This window comes from Aspergillus lentulus (assembly GCF_001445615.1).
Source record: "Aspergillus lentulus DNA, contig: Alt16, strain: IFM 54703, whole genome shotgun sequence".
Taxonomy (NCBI): Eukaryota; Fungi; Ascomycota; class Eurotiomycetes; order Eurotiales; family Aspergillaceae; genus Aspergillus; species Aspergillus lentulus.
In genome coordinates this window covers 4,741,340-4,759,223 of record NW_028322113.1, presented here as the reverse complement: position 1 = coordinate 4,759,223, position 17,884 = coordinate 4,741,340, and the positions used below count along the sequence as shown (strand labels likewise).

Here is a 17,884-nt window from a genome sequence, read left to right as displayed (position 1 = left end):
GGCTGGTGGAGACGATACTGCACTCAGTGAGGCTAAGGTGCCGTTGCTATGCTCTGAACTGTTCCATACTAAGCACGATTGGAACTATTACACCGTCGAGCAGCCTAACCTAGCTTATCGCAGCCTGTATTGACCTCCGCGGCAAGATCACTGGGGGCTCTACGTCAGTAAATGCCATGATCTACCACTATTGTTCTAAGTCGAAGGTTGATAAATAAATGTGAAAGCGTCCCTTGATGCGCTGTATGGGTCTACATAGATCTTGCGCCGTATTTTCGATGTATGGAGTGTTTCACCTACAATGCAGCCAGTCCAGCTGTCGGCCCACAATATTGGGGAACAACCGGGGACTGGCACACTTCGGAAATTGGATTTTTATTGACCTGATGGACCGGCGTTCTTTGCTTGTGATGGCGTATTTTTTTTTCTGTCTCAAGCCGCAGCACCCTCACTATGGCGATGCAGGCGCCCAGCCTGAGTTCAATGTCGTCAAGCTACCAGGGGGGTTGGAGAGCCCGGTGTGGGGGAGTCAATGGCCGGACCATTGAACCGCGAGTTCATATTTGTGTTTGGGTTAACCGATTCGTCGTTGCAGGACCGGACGCCACAGACCAACGATGGGCTATTGGAGTCCTTCGAACAGAGTGTCAGCATGCTTGCGTCGGTGAGAAGTGGAATCCGAAAACCTCACTGGCCCACTTTGGATACGCTTCCCGGCTTGCGGGAATAGTTTGCATGTACGGTAACCTACATAAGACATATGGAAGTTCAGTTTCAAACTGGGAAGGGTAATCAGAGGGTACTGGGTGCTGCCTTTCACTCTGTGCTTGCACTCGGGGTTTGTATCATATTGTCCTATATATTCCATTATAGTCTCCTCTAGCTAATGTCTTCACTCTATCATGTCGTTATACTACATCACCTAGTTCCGCAAGGGCTTGTCTCACATTCATTTACAGTAGCGTTGCATCAGTTTCAGAAGGACCAATTTCTGTATATTAGGAATACCGAATCCTCGTCTACGAGCAGTGTGCTTATGCAATCCCATCATCTCATCTTCGTGCCCATTTGAAGCGCCATGCTTACCACTTCCATGGTGTTTAGCACAGGGCTGAAATCTCTGCAGTAGGGCTTGTCTTTAGTTGACCATCTCAAGAAATGGTGACTTTCCCTTCACCTGATTCATCTGCGCTGCCTGTCCCTCAATTTCAGACGGAGCTCAGATGTAAAGAGTGTTCCTATATCACCAATTCTATCGCCTGGATAAACAGCACGTTCAGGGGTATCAATCCATCAAACAACGTCAAGGGCGGCTCCATGAGACACCCATCCAGCTTACTGGAAATGACCTTAACTAGTCTCCTTGGGAAAAAGGTTCCTTATTATGATTTCTACTGGATATAATATCTCAAATAGAAGAAGTAAGAAGTTATAGAATATAATTTTAACCAATATAGCTCCTAAACTATATAAGTTTAAATAAAGTAAAGGAATATTCTAAGGGTACTTCCCCTACTTAGATTTCCACTGTAGTAACTGCTTTCTATATGGCGGAGAAGACCAATCGTATATAAGAATGACCTTTACTAAGTCAGGCACTCGAAATTGAAGTTTAGATTGTCAGACTCATAATTCTGCGCGTGATAACACTCAAAAGCTAGCTAGTTTATCTTAATACCGGATGCACATGTTCCAGTCTTAGATGTAACATCATCGCGGAATTTGTGGTAAACTGGCATGTGTAACCTAGATGAATAATATTCTTCTAGGCATGTGTGATTACCTGCTAGATGGAGGGTCATCAGAAGCTCTGCATACTCAGGAGATATATTAAAAAACATTGGGCAGATTTTCAGGTGTATCGAAGTATCGCCAACAAGTCATACACATATTATGCTCTGCTACATCATGCTTAACAAGGTTGGTAGATGTGTCGAACTGTACATCATAAGAAGTATATATATCTTCTAAATATTTGTTTAAGTCTTTTTCTGTCGTGTATCTGGAGGCGGGGAGTAGATATGGTAAATATTGTGGTTTAGAGTCTTTGATAAGCTGCAGTTTTGCTGATAATGAAATGTTTTCTTGTATTAGAAATAGCAGGCTGTTCAAAATTGTGTCTTTTGAATTAATGCCAAACTAGCTTGCGGGTACTTGGAGGATTATGTGTGTTAGGGAGCAACTGTATGAGTAGAGCCAGAGATGAAGTGAGACTCTATATCCAACCAGCTCTGATGAGAGAATGCCAAACCTGCCAATTCCCCACCACCCCGCACGCGCATCATTTTACAATCCAATCTGTGAAGCCCAACTCCGCCCGTGATTTGCATTTAGCAGTCCAAAGCAGCTCCTTAAATGCGCACCTGCTTTTGTAAGGACCTCAGGGTCTTGAAAATGCCGCTGGATACCTGGTGTTACATCGTTGGAGGGGCCTATATAGCAAAGCAGGTGCAGTACATTTGGTCCACCAATTCCCCAGTGCTTCCGCGAAAATGTCTGAACCGAAAAGCACTGTCTGGCAGACTGGCAATATCACTGTCCAGCTAGTCGTTGGAAGCGACGAAATTGTTCATGTTGTGAGTATTCTGCCTCATCATACATGGACAGCGGAGCAAGATCCCTTGTCCTCCAAGCAGGGGACTGTTCCTCAGTTCCGAATCAGGCTGAATGGCGAGGGGGATCCGTCGCAAAAGTCGTCCAAGACACTCATTGGCAGTTATGTCTCGAGCAGGCTGAAGTACCAAAGCCACCACAAGCACAGCTGCGGCCAGTCAAAGACTCTCGATGTCATTGCGTACGACGAGGTATCTCCGATTTCCGTTACCGCTCGCCTGTCGGTGTATCCGGGCATCCCTGTGATCCGTTCGACAGCGACCATTTGCAACGAGTCCCAGGAAGATATTGTGGTAGATCAACTGTCGTCGCTTGTTGTTGGTGCTTTACGTGAAAAGCTGATTAGCTTTTGGCTGGACTACACTTTGTCCACACTGACCAACTCTTGGTTCAGAGAAGCGCAGTGGCGGGACGAGTCTCTTCCCAGTGTCGGGTTGGACGATATCGGACTTTCCAAGCTGCCCGACCATCACGATGTGTCAATGGCACACCACGCCGTTTCAAATCGTGGAACCTTCTCAACAGGAACCCATCTGCCTGTTGGATTGCTGAAGAAGAATGAGTCAAGCGAGACAAGCAGGGTTGTGGCACATTGAGAGCAGCGGGTCATGGAGCTGGGAGCTAGGGGATTTCCAGGAGAACATTTATCTGGCATTAGGTGGCCCGACAAACAAGGATCATGGCTGGAAACATCGCCTGCCTCCTGGCAGTCGTTCACCAGCGTACCGGTAGCGCTATGCCACGATTTGGCCCATCCAGACAATGCGTTCGCCGCCTTGAGTGAGTACCACCGACGCATCCGGAGGCCTCACAAGGACAACGAAGAGCTCGGCCTAATTTTCAACGATTACATGAACTGTCTCATGGGTGATCCCACCGAAGAGAAAGTCATAGCCCTCGTCGATCCTGCTGTGAAGCTGGGTGCACAGTTCTTTGTCATTGACTGCGCCTGGTATGCGGACGACAGCGGCTGGTGGGACGATGTTGGCGTTTGGGAACCATCGACTAAACGATTTCCGAAGGGTCTTAGATCCCTACTTGATCGTATTCGGAGCAAGGGCTCACGCCCGGACTGTGGATCGAGCCGGAGGTGGTTGGTGTTCGCAGTGTGGTCGCGAATATGTTGCCGGCGGACGCTTTCTTCCAAGAGAATGGCCCGACGCATCGTGGAGAAGGGCAGGTATCAACCAGATTATCGACACCCTGAGGTCATTCATCGCCTGAAGAAAGTTATCGACCACCTCGTCCTTAAATACGGGGTCGGATATTCCAAATTTGATTACAACATCGAAGTAGTCCAGGGCACAGATGTAAACGCTTTCAGCCCCGCAGATGGACAGCTCGGGCATAACCGGGCCTACCTCGAATGGGTTGGCAAACTGTACGACCGCTTCCCGGACCCGGTCATTGAAAGCTGTTATAGCGGAGGTCAACGCATGGACTACGCCCTCCTAGCCGTCCACTCACTGCTAAGGCGTGGCCATGTCGAGTAGTCAGTGTTACATCTGATAAGGATACAACCTCAGGCCGTCTTGGGAACCTCCTCCGTGGTGGGACCCCTGATTGGTGGCGCGTTCACAAGCAATGTCAGCTAGGTGATGGCGTTCCTACATCAGTCTGCCAATAGATGGCGACGCAATGCCCGTCATTTCGCTGGCTCTGAAACCCGCACCCCCGCTGCTCCCCGGGCTGACGATCCGCCAGAAGATCGCCAAGCTCGACCTCCTGGGGGAGTTCTTCCTCTTCTCCGCCCTGATCTGCTTACTCCTCGCCTTGCCGTGGGGCAACAGCAGCTATCGCTGGGGTAACTGGCGGATCATCCTCCTTTTCATTCGGTTCGGCATCTGCCTGGTCACCTGGGTAGTGGCCGAGGCCCTCACGCCGAAGACGGCGAACATTCAGCTCCGAGTGATCAAGAACCGCAGCGTCGAGGCCGCGATGTGGTTTATGTTCTGCCTGCTGTCCATAACGCTGATGCTGATCTACTACCACCCCGTCTGGCTGCAAGCCATCAAGAACAAGAGCGCGGTAGAGTCCAGTATCGACAACCTTCCGCTAGCCCTTTCCCTAGTGGCCGGCGGTCCGGCCAGCTGGTGGGGCGCCCTGGGCTACTACACCCCATTCACCATGGCCTCTTCGTGCCTCTTGCCCGTCGGGGCGGGCCTGGTCTCCACCTTCAAGGTCGACAGCGGCTCCGGAATGTGGATCGGTTACCAGATTATCCTCGGCTTCGGAATCTGTCTGGGGATGCAGCACGCCTCGGTAGCCGTGCAGGTGGTGCTGCAGCCGTGGGACGTTCCCATGGGCGTCTCACTGGTCTTTTTCTGCCAGCAGCTCGGCGGGGCCATCTTTGTCTCGGTCGGTCAGAATGTCTTTGACCAGAAGCTGATTGCCGGGTTGACGAGTGTGGTTGATGACTTGGATCCGCAAACCATTGTCATTACCGGTGCGACCAACCTGCGCCATATCGTACCCGCGGTGGATCTGCATGAGGTGCTGGTGCAGTACAACGATACGCTGCGGTGTGTTTTCATTGTTAGGACGATCATGTCGTCGCTCTCAGCACTTGGCTCGTTTGCGCTGGAATGGAAAGCAGTCAAGGGAAAGCATGGAGGGGAAGACGAGGAGGAGGAGGCCTAGTTGGCCAGCTTTTGGAGTCTATCTGGCTAGCAATTCTTCTAGTGTCTTTCTATGATGTCTTTCGTATTCCTAATAAAACTGGGCTGAACATGCTGGATATGTGGAAATGAGACTTGAGAGTCCAGTTGTAAATACCTTCATTCCCAAGCCATCCATTAATTGAGGTTTGATATCACTGCTTAGTGCACCCCTCACTGTATTGATTACTCCTTTGCTCGAGCCGGACTCAACGACACCCACAGAGGCTTCTTGAACCATATTCCACAAATCTTCTGATCAAACCAATTGCCGTCTCCCATGCACCTCCCGTCCAATTCTAGATCAAGATGCCGCAGCATGTTGGCGATGATTAGTCTAATCTCCGCGCGCGCCGGGTTGCGTCCCAGACAATTGCGCGTCCCCATACTCCACGGCTGGTAGATGGTCTGGTTGTCGCGTTGGAACTCGGCAGGAGCATCGTCGAGCCAGTGCTTGGAACTGAAGTCCAGGACTTGATGAAAACTTTTTGGACCAAGGCTGGCGCCCATCATGGAGATGCTGATGCTGGTCTAGCAGTCCACACAACCCCGGGGACCCCTTTGTCAGTCGCGAAAGAGACTTTTCTAAGAAAGCAAGAGGAAAATCAAGAAACGAGAGTACCTGTATTTTCTGTATCTGTCGCCTGCACTCCGCGCTCGGTGAATACAGCCTTATGCCAGATGCGGACACTCCCTGCTCTGTTATCAATGGCAAGAACGGTTATGTCCGTGGGAATAACTCCTGGGTTCTCGGACGGATGATGCGAGATTATGAATACTGGATGGGGCAGCCGGTCCGGGAACAAACAGAGTCTCTTATCGAGGCTCGCTGGGAGTTTGACCAGCAGCATGAGGAGAGAACATCCCCCGGATCGGGGTGCCGAGTGCCTCGTCCTACGCAAGCCGGATTAGTTGTCAGTTTTTGGCAGCCACGCACCAGGCAGCCGCATGGGGAGCCCAGCCACGATCTGCTTCATTGGTCGGGTGTTATTGTCACGGTGGTCCAACTGGGAATAGCTGCGATCCCGGTGGGCCTTCGCGGAGATTGGGGGGTCATGATGGTCACCGCCGTAGCCATCATTCTCTGCTACAGCACCGGGGCGCTGCCGCATTGGAAGGTCGAGAAGTGGGCTTGTCGCCGCTTGGATACTCCGGACAAGAAGAATTTTATTTTGACGCGTGGAAACGGGTCCCAGCATGCAATTGCTATCACCAGTAACGGTCATGGCTTGGACCTGGAGGACCTTGCTACGAGGTTTGCGAAAATTAACTCCCCACCGATCACTCTCTTTGCACAGCTGGCCATTGTCAGTCTAGGGCTGTTGTGGGTTGCGCTCCTGATTACGGCATCTGCTCTGCAAAAGGACTCCTGGTACTTGATTGCGGTTGGGGGTATAGGAATGCTGCAAAATATCTTCGTTGCGGGCTGGAAGCGGGCACCGGCTGCCTATGGCGTTCCGCTAGAGTTCATCGGTGTCGTTGGCAAAGTCAAAGTTATGCAAACTTTGATGGAAGTGGAGAGAAGATATGAGAAGTTGGGGAAGAGCATGGTAGGGACCTTCCTCCCGGGCGAGTTACGAGATAGTGAAGTGAAGGATTGGGAGGCCATCGCGCAGGAATGGAAGGAGAAAAAGGCCGCCACCGTCAAGTCTGATGACTAACAACGGTGGTCTTTGCTAATTTTTCTGAATTATTATACCGCTGCACAGCAGACTAGCAGCTGCCGCGAGTCATTCGAAGACCTGATTACAGTCAATGAGGATGCCCGACGATGGAGGGAAGTAGTACACTAGTACTCGCTCGAAGCATGACTGGACAAGCCAGGAAAGCTGAATTATAGCATTTTTATATTAGACTACCAGTGGTACTCGCTAAGAGACCGTCTTATTGAAACAAACGGCCTTCTTGCGAATATGAGAGTACCTCAGATGGCAGCATGACTTTTTTCGATAGGCCATATTCGCCGGATTCTCCCATAAGGTTAACAATTGCCACATAATATTATACACCAACCTTAAATGGAAACATAATGATAACCATTCAATAAGTTGTCCACGCTTTAAATACGTGCATTGGACATTTCTATAATCTTTATCTATGGTGGAATAGATCTCATTACATAAATAACTGGAAAATTATCATGCCCTCTGGGTTTGCTAGCAACAGCCTTTATTAGCAGACAGAGACACCCCTGCAAAATGATAATCCCATAATCCTTTTTATACATGCTTCCTCGGAGTCATTAACCATGTGGGAAGTAATTTTTCAGCTTCTCGCACCATAGTTAACTAATATCAACCTCCTGTAGATTAACTTGAACAGCCATAGAAAGACCACAGCTGGCTATAAGGAGTATACTCTCTGAAACCAAGCTGAGGATGTTCTTACTATCTTAGTACGAATAATCAGTCATTCTGCCGTCTGCAACACTCTGCCAGCCTTGGCCCCTTTTTCTTTTTTTTTGTATTTGGGGGTAAGGAGGGTAGACCAGAAAACTGTCTCGGCTGGAATCTAACAATAACTGTTTTGCGCCGCATAACGGGACATTCCTGAGTGTCTTGCAGCCGTACATAGAGGTACATAATCATGCAGGTAGACATTCCACGTGTCTATCTATGTACCTTAGGAGATGATGGCTGTTCCTTAAGCTGGGCTCTCAGCTGCATTAGACGCCGCTCGAGCCTTGCCGCCAGTCCCGAGCAGTATTAGCCTACGGGCCCCAAAAATACCAAGTAGAATTAAAAACAGTTGTCAGTAGTAATACTATTAATGATATCTGACTGCCGATCCCCACGAAAACCGGAAAAGTAGGTGAAAGCAACAGACAAATCCAAACGACGATTGTGCCCTCTCTCCAGTGACTCAAATAGGGAAGAATAGGTTGATTCCATTGCAACGCCATGGACATTCTTGACGATCACTAATCACAAGGAATAGGAGACTAGTAAATTCGTCCCAGCCCCAATAACTACTCCGAGTACTTAACTCTGACGTGAGAACTAGTTAACTGAATAATATATGACAGATAAACTCAGACTTGTTGACAGAACAACCAGCAGCGACAGATCATCGTTATGGAGGGTAAGGGACTCCAGGTTGAATACGACGGCGAGGCTTAGCGGGACCACACAGACCCCGTCTTACACCCATGCTCCATAACAATGCATTATATCAGCTGAATAATTCGGGCAACTAGTAACTAGGCGGTTTTGTCGGGCGCCGCAAACTCTGAAAGGGGTGTCCAGATTCCTGTCAGACCGCAGTATGTATTGCGCTGATTGGGTGTTAAAATGAATCTGAAATATCATTTACCGAGTTGGAAACTGACCGCCGAACTAAGCATTCGTTAGCTAGCTTTGAAACAGGAGGCGGATTATTAATTTCCCCAAATTGCGCGCGAGGCTGAGAGAGCCCCCAGGCGAGGCTGAATGTTATATAACCGGGGATGCTCGTCGCTAAAAAGTACTCAGGAGGAAGATAAGAACGCTCCATAACAGGGGTGGAAAAGGCGGAAACATGGAAAAGACAATGGCGACATCTTCGCAGTCTCCCATCTCCAACGGGCAGCAGCAATACCACCATGACGATAGCCATTTCCATCTCCCCTTCGTCGGAACAAACAGGGCAAAGAACCATCTCACCACACAGTACAATGGCAAATGGTCGATGCGAGAGAGATTCCGGCGACCGGCCATAACCGCAGACCAGCTTGATAATCGCATGCGAGAGCTGGAAGATGGCCGCGGCGTGTACAGAAAGCGACGGTATCGGAATCCTGATGGCGATAACTCGCACGAGAAGTATCCCGACCTGGACACGTACTACAGCACCAATAAGGAAATCCCTCGCCGGCTCGCTGTGCAGGCGACCGCGGAAGCGCATAATGATACTCGGCCTCGGCATTGGGGTCTGCGTAAGATCAAGGGTCACTCGCCGCTGATTATTCGGTTGGCGGACTTTTGCTTGAATCCGCTGGGGTATGAGTATGACGACGAAGGGGAAGATTATGACGATGACGAAGACGATACGATTCCCCATGAGAAGAAGAAGGAGAAGAAGGGTTTCGGCCTGGTCATGAAAGACCTCTGTCGACGGACACTGCATGCCCTGGCGTCGACGGTCTGCACGATTCTCCTGGCGTGGATCATCCAGTTGATGCTCTCTATCCAGATTGTCACTGCGCCATGGACGGATGACGGGTCGACCGAGCCATACGCGGAATACGAGAACGTGCAGTGGTACTGGCCTAAACATGCAGTCAACCCGCTTGATCAGGCGCCGAACAACGACAAGCCGCAGTCGCAGGTCGCCCGACTGGCGATCCCTCGCCGGCTGGTGGTCAAAGACGCGGCCACAGGCCAGTGGGTGGCCAAGAAGACCAACGGCCTCCGTGATCCGAAGACCGGCCTGCTCCCCCCGTACATCTTCCTCAGTTTCTCGCGGGCGAATTTCCTCGGCAAATCAGACGAGGTCTTGCGGCCTTTTTTCGACCGGGTCGCCGAGAGCCTGCTAGCTCATGAGAATGAGCACAGACAGGATGAAACGCCGGTGCAGGCGTTCTGGGTGGACGTGTATTGTGTCTCGCATGCAAGCGACGAGGATAGGACCAGAGATGTCCACACAATCTGTGATGCAGTTCGCTGTGCAAAGCGCGTGTATGTGGTCCTGCCCAATGACGATCCGGAGCAAAAGAAAATGTGGGGTGCGCGCATTTGGACGTTGCCGGAGGTTTTACTCGCGGCGGACAAAATTCGATATTGTTTCTCGTCCCCACCAGCAGCGGGCGAAGGATACGATGGCCAGGTTACATCGAGACCACACGAGCTCACATTAACCGATATGCTCGAGAGCTTCTGGCCCGGGTCCAGCCCCGAGTCGTGGAATGAAGACGACGATGCCGAGAAGGACCGCAGGCTGGAGCAGAAACATGAAGAGGCGATCAACCACCTCATCAACCATTACAGCAACTCCACCAAACTGAGCGAGTTGCAGCTGTTTACCTGTGCAGTCCAGGCCCTGGCGGAACGAGCCGAAGGGAAGTCGACCGAGGGCTACACGACAACCGACCTGGCCTACGCCGCCATGGGACTGTTGGCCTATCGAATCATCCCCAATGCCTCGGACAACGCCTTTCAAGCCATTGCTCGGCTCTCGCTGGTTAACGATAGCAACCAATTGCTAGAGCGCCTTGCCTGCCTGTGGCCGCATCCAGCAATGAAGAACGATCAGGAACAGGACCTCATTGTGGCCGGCAGCGAGGAGCTTCTGCGCAATATCGCGGATCGCGATCAATACTCCGTCCATCTCTGGGACATCCAACCTATGTGCGATGTGGTGGGTATTGGTGATGACCCTTTTGCGCCCACCGTTATCCTGGACCGCTGTCGAGCGATCCCCATCCGGTGGAAGGATTTCCCAAAAATCAAATATGTCAAGGACCTCAATGGTTTCCGTGCCACCGTATCGCAGAAGATCGTGTACTGCGGCGCTTGGTTCATAGCAACCGGATTCGGCCTCTTTGCGTCCGCAATTGCGCTCCTCTTCTCGGTCATGCCCTACTACAACAGCTACAATAACAGTGACAATCCCGCACCGCGGCGGCAGAACGAAGTCGAGCCGGCCATGTACCTCCTGGGCGTGGCTTTGTTCATGGGCTGTGGATGGGTTATCTCGTGGTTTAGTCCGTGGGCGGTGCGACAGCTCTGCAACGGCGGATACACTGGGGTCTCATGCCATTTGGTCGGGTTTGAAGGAACTATGCCACTTGGAGAGATCGAGCAGGCCATCTGTGGCTTCGATAATAACCGTTTCTCCTATGCTGCCTCGTCGACCATCTTCTCCAAAAACCTACGCCATGCCAAGGTACGAGCCGGCAGAGTCCCGGGCGAGGGAGGTTGGGCGGCAGAAGCCGAGCGCCTCGGAGTGCCTCCGGGCCACCGCCTGTTCACAATCGTGGATACAGGGAACTGGACCGTGTCGGTGATTGCTGCCGAACGACCACCCGTGGTGGCCTTGATCTGTGGCCGCGAGGGCGGTATGCTCCGGGCCCTCCTGTGTAGCTGGCGCTTCGAGAACAACTGTCTGTACCGCGAGTGTGTGGTGCGCATGCGGAGCTCGCTGGAGCACCTGGCCACGCCGAATGACTGGCTGAAGGTTAGCTTGGCTTGCCAGGGTGATGTGGCTCGCACACGAGTGAATCACCGAAGCCGCGAGAAGCATCAAAAGCCTGAACCCTCTCCTCAGATTGCTGTTTAGGCGTCAGGATAGTCGCTAATGTCGTATCTTCCTACCTGCCCATTTATAATATCATAAGGCCTCTATGGCTATATAGCCCCTGCGTCGCTGAGTTTAAACACAAACAGACGGAGAAGGCGTAACATGTACATTTGCGTCTATGTTGATTACATGTGACTACAGTGGGGTGCATATACAAACCTTTCCAATAGTATCTTTATTCTATAACACTTAAGTCGTAATATAATAGAAATCTAAAAGTGGGTATGCTAGCATGCTTTAGGAGCCTGACTACTTTTAAATAGAGTTGCTTTCGGTCCGAGTTCGGGCGAGCTCAACCTCTGTTGGGACTTGGAACCGAACCGATCGGCTATCTTGGCACTCTTTTGTTTGGTAATCACTAATTTTAAGGATCCCTCGAGAAATTTTGATGTCACTCGATAGCCTAGTTTCTAGTCTATCTAAGAATGAAATTCTGATTCGAAACATCTAGTGGTTGTTGAGATATAACGGGGTTATCTTCTCTGTGAGGGCTGGGTATGGAAGTCGTGGTTGATTATATAGATGCGCATCGGCTTTACGACAGGTATCATACTTCGAGAAAGATCTTTAACCACCACCCATTCAACCCTATAGATATTGAATTGATATTTTAAATATAAATCAAGATGGCTATAATTACTATATATTTCATATCAAAATTATAATACTCTATAAGCATGTTTGCTGGGCCCTAGGCATAGGGCTAAGGTAGGAGAAACTGAAATCCAAAAACCATTGGAATCTTGGTTATAACTAGGCCTAACTGCCTATCTAGGGCTAGTGGCGGTTTTTGCAGTTAAACTCGCACCAAATCACTCAGGGTCGGATTCGATTTTAGCGGATTGGTTATGCAACTCTCCCTATATAGAAGGGTTTGAGAAGTACAGCATACTTCAATACAAACTATATTTAGTAAGAGTCAATACACAATGTGAACTTACCAAGACCATTCGGTATATACACCCAACATATCCATTCCCCTTCCATTCTCATACGACCATGCAGGCTTCATACAGCATTCGCCTGAATTGGCCTCTGCCTTGTCCTCTCCACCCGTCCTCCCCTTCATTCAACACAATACCACGCCGACCCTCGACGAGCAGATCCCAATGCACTCCCTACAAGCCCCATGGTGAACCGGGAAGCTTTGGCTCCTTATATATGGGGAATTCAACACACCAACATGCCTGTTGGAGCGAGAAGCTCACCCATTCACGATGCCCATTGGGCTTGCATGCTGGGTGAAGGGCACACAAGATCTGTATGGCATCAGAACAAAGATCTGGTAACTGTGCTGGTAAGGAAGGACAAGAGACAAGCCTTATCGTATATAATACCCAGTTTATCCCTCGTAGATGGTGGGGGACACAGTCCTAGAGTGATGTAGTGGCCAGAAGGGGGGGGAATTGCAGTATGGATGGAATACTGGCTAACAGGGTTGTCCGGAGCTTGCTTGTAGGTGAGTCACCCAAGGCCGCATCCCCGTTCTCATCTAACGACATGTGATTTGGGTGTGAAGCCTAGCTCGACTTGCTCAAGATGTCTCAGAAAGAAGACACCACAAGTAAGCGATGAAAAGAAGCATTGAAGTGGAGCGGATTAAAGGATGAGCAGCTGACATGGAGCTAGCAACAATATCATTATTAAGTCAACAGGAATATCTGCTGTGACGAGTCGTGCCGAGGGCAATAAAAGTGAGAGCCGAAATTGTGAATGAATGGCTACAACTGTGCATAATCATGGCGCAAAATAGACTGGGTCACAACTAGGGAATACAACAGGAGAAAACATAATGCTATGTTGTCCTCGCTGCTCTACTTGCCAAATTGCTTCATTGGATAAAGATGAACGAAGAAGTCAACTGTAGCAGACGGGACAATGAACTCGAGCATGCCATCCACCTTGTCACCTCACCCCGGCCACGAAATATATAGAGCTGCCTCGGCGAGACCAGCGTTGTCCACTGTGTATCAAAGTCTATCACGGCCACATGGATGGTCTCAGAAAAAGAACCGGCTCACGACTATTCCACCAGGATATAATGGTGCTAATGGGCATTTGTCACCCTGGTAGCGATCGATAGGAAAACATGGGCGAGCTCCACATGCCTCTACAAACTCGTAAATGATGGTCCAAAGAAGCCCATGCTGGTCACTGACAATCATATATTTTATTGGCTAACTAGTAAGGAGCGTGGTCTCTTGTCACCGCCCACCTCAATGATCCACGAAGCTTCGAGCGCTGTTTGAAGTTGAAAAGCTACGAGACTTGGGGGCAAATTGCCCGATTTATTTAGCATGAATGCCGCCCTTGGGAGACGAGCATACGAAGAGTCTCGTGCCATGGGTGTTGTCCAATCCGGTGGTGCAATCATAGGTATTTCCGTTGTCGCGAGTGCAGGAGCCTTGAAGCGGCCCTCCGTCCGCGGGCGTCAGTTGGTAGCCCGCGTTTTCTGATCAAGTTGTTAGTTAAGATGTCACATAGAATCTTGCGCACTTTGGCTCGATACCATAGATAGTATAATGCCCCCAGTCATTGGCAGCATTCATCTCCAATTCGGAAATGTCCCAAGTAGCGACGTCGGCGTAGTCACCACAGCCGTCGCAACGCGCATATCCTGCGCTCGACGCGTCCCCTACAATGGAAAGTGAAGCATAGTTGAGGTTCACATCATCGCAAGAAGGCGGTCCATCGAAGACGCGGATGTTCGAGATGGTGTTCTCATCTCCAGTTGGGCTCACAATAAGCTGTTGTTCATACTGCAAAGCGTGAAGCACACATGTCAGTTATCAACCGCGCCACGAGATCACCAATCCAAGCATTCCACATACGTAGATTTGGAAGTCGGCAGCCACGCCAGCGATCAAGCACGCCGTGACGGAGGAAAGAACACTGCATAGCTTCATGTTGATGGTTGTTCAAGGTGCTGATGGATGTCGCTTTGACGGGTATTGTTCACTGATAAGCTGAGCTGATGGAATAGCAGAGTATAGAAACCGGCACTGAGCAGCCTTTATATACCTTCTTTTCTGTCTTAATGTCAAGAGTTATTAAGAGCAACCAATCATAGGTTTGATGCAAATAATGGTTGAGCAATGGCCCACGGGTGAACTTAGCGCACAAACATCATCCCTGGGCCTCATACAGCCTTGTGATCGAGACCTTCGCCGTCGCCTCAATCCAACAAAACGCATAGGGTTGTTCCTGTGTTCGATCATTGCTCAATATAGAAGGCACGTATGCGGGTGCCTGACTCAGTGCCGCCTCCTGTGAGAGGAAACAGGGCAGTCAGTCTTTTAGAGTCCCTTGGCAGTCTCTAGCAACCTCCTAATGACATCACTCAGACTAAATCATAGTAAAAGAAGTGAGTGTCAAATACTACCTTCCCATAAGAGGAAAGGGGGGCGGCTTCTTAGAGCTCTTGGCACTCTCTAGCAACCTTCTAATAGAATGATTCAGTTCAAATTCATAGTAAAAGAAGTGAGTCTTCAATCTGCTAGAAGCTGTAGAGAATGAGACAAGTGTCCTGTCGCAAGTGTGTGTCTGGGGAAATGCAATACTACCTGTTATGCTGTGTAGCTCATTGAAATAAGCATGCATGCAGCGCAGTTGCAATTTTATTGCTTTTCTCTAGCTTGAATGATCAGCCTTGAAACAACCCGAAATAGCTCTGCATGTCAAACATCATGTCAGTAGCTACGGATGAGATTTAGACCTGGTATTATTGTGGGATGACTGTTCAGCACTTGACACTGTAAAGTCCAGCATACACGTTGCTTGTGTCTCTGATGTTGATCCCGCCCTGTAGTGGTATAGTAGAACAAAACCAGTGGCCAGGGTTCGCCGCGCATGCTGCGACTCTTCTTACCGAAATAGCTCAGGCAGGTTCTCAATGTTTCTCACGGTTTTGGGGCAACTACGTAGGCCAAGACCGGATGCTTAAGTGGTCGTTGTGGTTTGCAAGGATTCTTCCAACCTTCCATTGGAGAGAGGGGGTCTTACTGTCGGTCTCGGACACAACCAAGGCGTCCCAAGGCGTCCCAATTATTCTGGGAGACACTTTAACCCATTGGTCGACATGACACGAATCATACATTTAGCTCAAAGTCAGAGCTGATCTTAGAGTCTAGATACCCCAATTTGGAGCATGCATAATATCGCCCAGGAGTCAGGTAAGTTGTCCAGTTGCTGCGATGGTTGTTCGCTGGCGAAATGATGAGAGGGGAGAGATACAGACCGTGGCACGAAATACATTCTACAGCAGTAATCATGGTGCACATGACCCCGGCGCCCCTATAATTTCGCAAGTCGTCCTGACCTAGCAAGACCTTGGCGGAACCCCGCATGCAAAGCATGACGCCAGTCTCATCCATGTTGTAGACATTCTTGCGGACAACATCGGGATGCTCTAACACCTTTCTGATCACCTCAAGCCAGCGTATGATCTTACCATGTATGTCATTGTCATGTCGACTCCGGTCTACCGCTTTGACCTTTCTTGGCTTGAGCACTGATGTTTTTTCTCGAAGGCCTTTGGACAATTCTTGTCCGGGAGCTTAAGATCTGCATCGACTGAATCCGCTGGTGAGCGTCGACGTCGGATACTGAACGCCATGGATCGGAGATATTTCAAGAGAACAGGATATCCCGGATTGGCTGATCGTTTCAAATTCAAATACTGGGCGAGAGCCTTTTCTTCCGCCGGCGTTAGACACTGTTGGCTTTTCGCCTTGTCTTGTATGGAGCGCCGTCCGTGGGCTCGATGCCACATGGTAGCGTAAGCGACAGCGCCTTGTGTTGCTAGACCACGGTAGGTGCAAGGCCGAGATCCGGGGAGACAATCGGAAAGGACTTGACTGGCGCGGTCCATATTAGCTTCCTATGGTGATGGTGGTAGGGAGGGGAAGGGAACGAAAGCGAGTTCAGCGGCCCGCCATCGTCTGAGGTGGGAATAGCCAGACCCCCAAGGCGGTCAGTTTGGCCCCATCTATTTTAGTTGTCTGGAAGAGTTCTTGAAGGTTCCACTGGGTGACAAGCGAAGAGAAAGTTCTGGCAGGTTGTGAGATCATAACGCGGAATTCTTAATGAATCTCAAACGAATTTCCGAGTCAGCTCCCATCTTTTCGACCCAGTCAGACACGCGACGCGCGACATGCTACTCAGCGTCAGGGCACTACGTAGTAGTCTACTGTTGACTCCGGTGGCTTTGTTAGTAACTTAGTATAGTGGGCCTTGCAGGGATTTGAATCCTTCTAGTATCTATTGCCACCTTCCTAATTAGTATTATATGAAGCTAATAAGACCTCTTATCTTAGTGATCCTAGTGAGTAATCAACACCATGCCTACCCCTGAACCTAGCACCCCGCCTTAGCAGGCAGCTGAGCAGAGGAGTCACCTTAGCTGTGATGATTAAACCTGTGTCCTTACCCTCTGAGATGCTGGCTTCACCTACTAAGATTGTAGATTAGCTTTACATTATATATCGCTACTTCACTAGGTTTAGTATACCTGTTAAAATTAGTAATAATATCTAGGAAGGCCCTTAGGCAGTAGCGAAAGCTCTCCAAGGAAGTAATAATATTATAGTATTTATCTCTTCCTCGAAGTAAAATCACTTGCTTACCTTTCTATAAAGTGATAAACTCTATTAAGAACTTAATCTATCTATTAGGCTAACTGACCTTACTCATGCATTTAAAAATAAGGTTATACTTACTATTAACTATATTGCCCTTTAGAAACCTTCTTTATCTAACTAGGTCACCAGAATAAGTATGTACGTCTTACCTAGGTATTATGGTATATAAGCTAAATAATAGAGTAATAGATTTAAATCCTTTAGTCTAATAAGATATAAGTCATATTATGCTTCTAGAAATAAATCTATATAACTAGGAAGGGTGGTGTAGAGCTAGAGGAGATATATCTTTGTACCTCTCGTCCTAAAAGATGTGGATGGATGTTCTAGAGCTTATTTCATAGTTCTACTAAAGGGCTATATCTATTTTAGGAGAAGGAATAAGGTATAATTAAAACAAATAATATACTAAGAGGGTGTTTCCTCTAATAGATGGATATCTTTACCACTTTATTCCTCTAGATAGATGAGAAGACCCTATGTAGTTTACTGTTACTAATTGCAAGAGTGAAAATTTAGGATAATCTGGAGTGTATAAGGTAGTTGTCTGATAGCGATGAAACACCTTTATTTGTTTCCTATTATATGCTCTTGAGGATTAGAAGGCAGTCTATGCCTGCTGTGGAAGAACTCGAGCTTTGCTTTCCAAAGACATGATGAAGAAAAAGTCAATTATATTCGAAGGCTACCAAAAGGATG

General features: G+C 49.1%; 5 protein-coding genes across 5 annotated transcripts; 3 read left to right on the top strand and 2 right to left on the bottom strand.

Moving 5' to 3' along the window:
• Window positions 1-2,492: 2,492 nt before the first annotated feature.
• ALT_9019 (putative HC-toxin efflux carrier TOXA) lies at window positions 2,493-5,253 on the top strand (the record flags this gene model as incomplete). The annotated part of the gene is made up of 4 exons (XM_089600513.1): window positions 2,493-3,091; window positions 3,272-4,070; window positions 4,140-4,179; window positions 4,241-5,253. The coding sequence occupies 4 exons, from the start codon at window positions 2,493-2,495 to the stop codon at window positions 5,251-5,253; spliced, it is 2,451 nt and encodes an 816-aa protein (XP_089455406.1).
• A 203-nt stretch (window positions 5,254-5,456) lies between these two features.
• On the bottom strand, window positions 5,457-5,780 carry ALT_9018 (uncharacterized protein; the record flags this gene model as incomplete). Its single annotated transcript, XM_033563845.1, has 1 exon — window positions 5,457-5,780. One exon carries the CDS (start codon window positions 5,778-5,780, stop codon window positions 5,457-5,459), a length of 324 nt encoding a protein of 107 aa, XP_033419736.1.
• Window positions 5,781-5,944: 164 nt separating this feature from the next.
• Window positions 5,945-6,931, top strand: ALT_9017 (uncharacterized protein; the record flags this gene model as incomplete). The annotated part of the gene is made up of 1 exon (XM_033563844.2): window positions 5,945-6,931. The coding sequence occupies one exon, from the start codon at window positions 5,945-5,947 to the stop codon at window positions 6,929-6,931; it is 987 nt and encodes a 328-aa protein (XP_033419735.2).
• Window positions 6,932-8,798: 1,867 nt separating this feature from the next.
• Window positions 8,799-11,525, top strand: ALT_9016 (uncharacterized protein; the record flags this gene model as incomplete). The annotated part of the gene is made up of 1 exon (XM_033563843.2): window positions 8,799-11,525. One exon carries the CDS (start codon window positions 8,799-8,801, stop codon window positions 11,523-11,525), a length of 2,727 nt encoding a protein of 908 aa, XP_033419734.2.
• Window positions 11,526-13,834: 2,309 nt separating this feature from the next.
• ALT_9015 (uncharacterized protein) lies at window positions 13,835-14,452 on the bottom strand (the record flags this gene model as incomplete). Its single annotated transcript, XM_033563842.2, has 3 exons — window positions 13,835-13,998; window positions 14,056-14,305; window positions 14,378-14,452. 3 exons carry the CDS (start codon window positions 14,450-14,452, stop codon window positions 13,835-13,837), a joined length of 489 nt encoding a protein of 162 aa, XP_033419733.1.
• Between the last annotated feature and the right edge of the window lie 3,432 nt (window positions 14,453-17,884).